The sequence below is a fragment of the Tupaia chinensis genome, unplaced genomic scaffold, assembly GCF_000334495.1.
Source record: "Tupaia chinensis unplaced genomic scaffold, TupChi_1.0 Scaffold000037_20, whole genome shotgun sequence".
Lineage (NCBI taxonomy): Eukaryota > Metazoa > Chordata > Mammalia > Scandentia > Tupaiidae > Tupaia > Tupaia belangeri.
In genome coordinates, this window is record NW_006159479.1 from 2,428,570 (window position 1) to 2,432,766 (window position 4,197).

General features: G+C 45.4%; 1 protein-coding gene across 1 annotated transcript in view; it reads left to right on the forward strand.

Moving 5' to 3' along the window:
* The first annotated feature begins 3,545 nt into the window (after positions 1-3,545).
* Positions 3,546-4,197, forward strand: part of SERPINE3 (serpin family E member 3) — a 35,150-nt gene continuing 34,498 nt past the window's right edge. Inside the window, exon 1 of the mRNA XM_006140526.3 lies at positions 3,546-3,801. Coding sequence (XP_006140588.1) covers positions 3,546-3,801 — 256 coding nt within the window. The remainder of the gene's footprint in view (positions 3,802-4,197) is intronic.

A 4,197-nucleotide genomic window follows, 5' to 3' on the forward strand; every position in this document is an offset into this window, starting at 1 on the left:
ATAAGCATCTCCGCCTCTACCACTGGCAAATAATAAATTGGCTTCTACTCAAATAATTCCAGCCACAGTGAACTCAATGTTGTGAGACAGCCCTCACGCATTATTTTTTCTTTTCCCTTTTTTTTTAAAGTTTACTTTTTCCCCATGAGACAGAGCTACAAAGAGACAGAGATACAAAGATACAGGTACTCCCAATAGGGTTTTCACTTGTGATCTATGCCCTGTCTTAGCCAGCTGGGATCAGAGGCCCTCAAGCATGCCTAGAGTACTCAGGGAGGTCTCAGGATGTGAACCCAGGACCTTTTGCAAGACAATCCAGCTGTGTTACCGCCACACCACCACCTGGCCCCTGGCTCTTTCTTCTTAACCCCATCAACATCATCATCTCAAGTATGCACTCAGTGAACAAGACACAGCCTTGGAAACTAGCAGACCATCAGGAGCTATTTATTGGATGGATGGAAAGATGATAAGCCTTTGTTGGGTGCTATAGTCAAACATACCTATTCTATTATTACTACGACAGAGTGCAAGGCATGCAATAATGAACTTACATCTAAACTAAAGACTTGGGGAGAGTTCATGTGAAACAATTTTAGAACTGTAACTACCCTACGACCTATAAACCTCAGGCTTGGGTACAGCCATAAAACTGATTTGGAGTGAATTACTCATTGATTATAGGGGCATGGGTATTTATCAGGTGAAAAATAGTCCATTCATTTAAAAAAATTAATACTACCAGATGTATGAGAGACAATTACTAAAAACTGCATTCATGGGACCAGCAGTTAGCATAATGGCTATGTTGCTGGACTCCCATGTAGTCGACTGCGGTTCGCATCCCGGACCCGGTCGCTTAAAACTCATGCCAGACGCGTGTGTGTTCATGCCCAAGATCCCAAGAGGAGAATGGAGAAGGGATTGTGGTGTGGCCATCTCCCCTGGGGGGTGATTTCTCGCTATCTCTCTGTCTCTCTGTCTTTCTGGTGAGCGCACTCACCCTATAGCAAAAAACCTCTCAAAAAAAAAAAAAAAAAAAGAAAAGAAAAGAAAAGAAAAAACTGCATTCATTTCCCAATACCTTCTTCTTTCTTTAATCTTTAACAACAAATAACTTATCATCTATTCAAACTTAATAGAATGCCTAAGATACCTTAGAAGAAATGTATGTAATTCTGAATTGGTCATAAGAACAGACTTACAAGGGACCTGCAGTTAACGTAATGTCTATGTCGCTGGACTCCCATGTAGTTGACCACAGTTCGAGTCCCAGACCCAGTGGCTTAAACTCACGCTGGGCACATATGTGTGCATGCCCAAGATCCCAAGAGGAGAATGGAGGAGAAGGGATTGTGGCGTGGCCATCCCCCCTGAGGCATGATTTCTCGTTTTCTGTCTCTCTGTCCCTCTCTGTCTTTCTGGCGAGCACATGCGCCCTATAGCAAAAACCTCTTAAAAAACAAAAAACAAACAAACAAACAAAAAACCAGACTAACGAGAGAACCTGCTTATACTTTCCAAAAGCATACATTTACTTGTTGACAACATGATCTCTTTCTCAAATTGAGTTATCGAACTTAATAATTGTTGTATCTGAGGAGAACAAGATTGTCAATAGTGCTTCTATTACAGGGAAATAAACAGGTGCACTCATTTTTATTAATAAAGAAGATAAGTCACCCTGTTCCAAACTGAGTATGCCGTATCTTGCATGATTTTCTTTCTCTGTTACAGGACTTCATTTGCTAAAAGTTTCAAGTCATGCCCAATGACTGATTTATTGTTCCCTTCACGGAGGAGGGAGAAACGTTAGGTACCTGGTACCCAGCAAAAGCCGGCCACAGAGTTATCAGTGGAATTCCTCAAAGTGACAAAGGGCTGGATGAGGGGTTCCTTGCTGGTACAACCAGGTCACAAGCCTAAGAAGGCTTGACGAGTGTGACTGGCTCCGTCCCCAGGGCCCCACTCTGGGCTTTGCTGCCCAGGGCTGGGCTGCTTCTCCTGGCTCTCTGCAGGACCTCCAGGCTCCAGGAATTTGGACCGAGTGGTAGAGACATCGCCGGCAGAGACGGCAATCGCCAGCTTCCTCCCTGTGCTGTCTTGTGATTCAAAGCAGATTCTGCTCCACTTTTTAAAAAGGGAGCACATTAAGGCTGGAGACCCACAAGAAGAGATTCAAGCAAGAGTGCGCAACAGTTTGATCCAAGAGAACGTGAGTAAGCAGCTCGTCCAGGTGAACTCTGGCAGGTGAATGGATCTGAGGCACTGAGGTCTGATTGCTGAGCATCTGTTTGTGGGAGGCGTTGGCAGTTACTAGGGTTCTGGGACTTGAAGTTCACACAGATGAGTCTGAGCTGGGTCCCACTCCCTCCAAACATGTGCATGCACACACACAAACACACATGTACATAGGTATCAAGGTCATGTGAGCACTGCACTTGTGCTTGGCTGCAAGAAGAAAGGGTTGGAAAAAGGAGGATGCTTTTCTATATTGGACCTTTATCTAAACCGTACACCCTCAACCCAGTGACCTTGCTTGTAAACTTCTATAAGAAGTGGCTTTGGACTGGGCCTCTCTCACATTGGTTTGATACCAGAGCTAGACAATCTAGCAAAAGTTGCTACTGGCTATAGCATGGCATATTAATTGAAAACATTTTTGCTTTGTCTACCTCTTGCGTTAATTTCTAGCTAACGTTGTCTATCTCTCAGAAGACTATGTTTCTGTGGATAAGAACTATCTTTATATAATTCTTCTCTCTGCAAAGCATTCTTTCCTATAAGAATAAGTCACGTCACAAGAATTTTGATAGTCTAGGCACAATTAGCTCATGTATCAATATTTCAATATTTCATACATATATTCTCAGTATTTTATATACCACTCAAATACAACCAGGATTTGAGTTGAAACCTATTTCTTCCCCATATATTGGGTCGTCAGAAAAGTCATGATGCATTTTTGCATAGAAAAAAACATCATGACTTTTTTGACAATATAATAAATGTGTCATGGAGCCTCTAAACCTTAATCATCATCACTGTGCTTGAAACAGAATAATGGCTAGACCTATTGTGGTGAGATTACTGGAATGACTAACTGGGAATGTACAAAGTCCTTCGGATAATTATTTAGAGAATTATTTATTATTATTATTTATGATAGATACTGCACAGCTTTAAGTTGACTGAATACCAGGAAAAGTGAATAGGATGTATTTCTTAATTTCTTTTTCTAGCATGATGGTTTGCTTGTGATCTGATCAGGGCCTTGCTAAGGTCATACACCGAGTAAATGGTAGAAGCAGGCCTTCTGTCCCACAGTTTGGCCTTCAAAAGATCCTAGAGAGTGTTCCTAATGCTGGCCAAACAAGATATAGGAATTCAGCCTGGAGGGTGGGATTGGGGTGGGTGACAAGGCAGCCATTCCAGCCCCCCAACAGAGCCAGTGTCCCATTCTCTGTGGGATGTCACCCTCTTTCATCACATCCTGCCTCTCCCTACATCTCTTCCTTTGAATTGCAGGGACCTTCTCAGCCTCCATGTTGCCTCTTCTGGTCAGCATCTTCCTCCTTCATGCCTGCTTCCCCTCGGGGCTTGGCCACCTCCCAGAAGGCCTGCCGTTACTGAGGACCGAGTTTGCCCTGCACCTCTACCAGAGCGTGGCAGCCGGCAGAAATGGCACCAACCTCATCATCTCTCCCGCTGGTGTGTCCCTCCCCATGGAGATCCTGCAGTTCGGAGCCCAAGGGAACACAGCCCAGCAGCTGGCAGATGCTCTGGGATACACTGTTCACGGTGAGGGGCCCGCGCATGCTCATGCTCCCTTCGCCCTCCTGCTCACTCTCATACTCCAGCTCACGGTCACTCTCCTCCTGTTCACTCTCCTGCTCACCTCCATTCTCCTGCGCACACTCACCCTCCTGCACACACTCACCTTCAACTTCCTGCTCACCCTCACCCTTCTCTGGCAGATGCTCTGGGATACACTGTTCACGGTGAGGGGCCCGCGCATGCTCATGCTCCCTTCGCCCTCCTGCTCACTCTCATACTCCAGCTCACGGTCACTCTCCTCCTGTTCACTCTCCTGCTCACCTCCATTCTCCTGCGCACACTCACCCTCCTGCACACACTCACCTTCAACTTCCTGCTCACCCTCACCCTTCTACTCACACTCACCCTCCTGCACACACA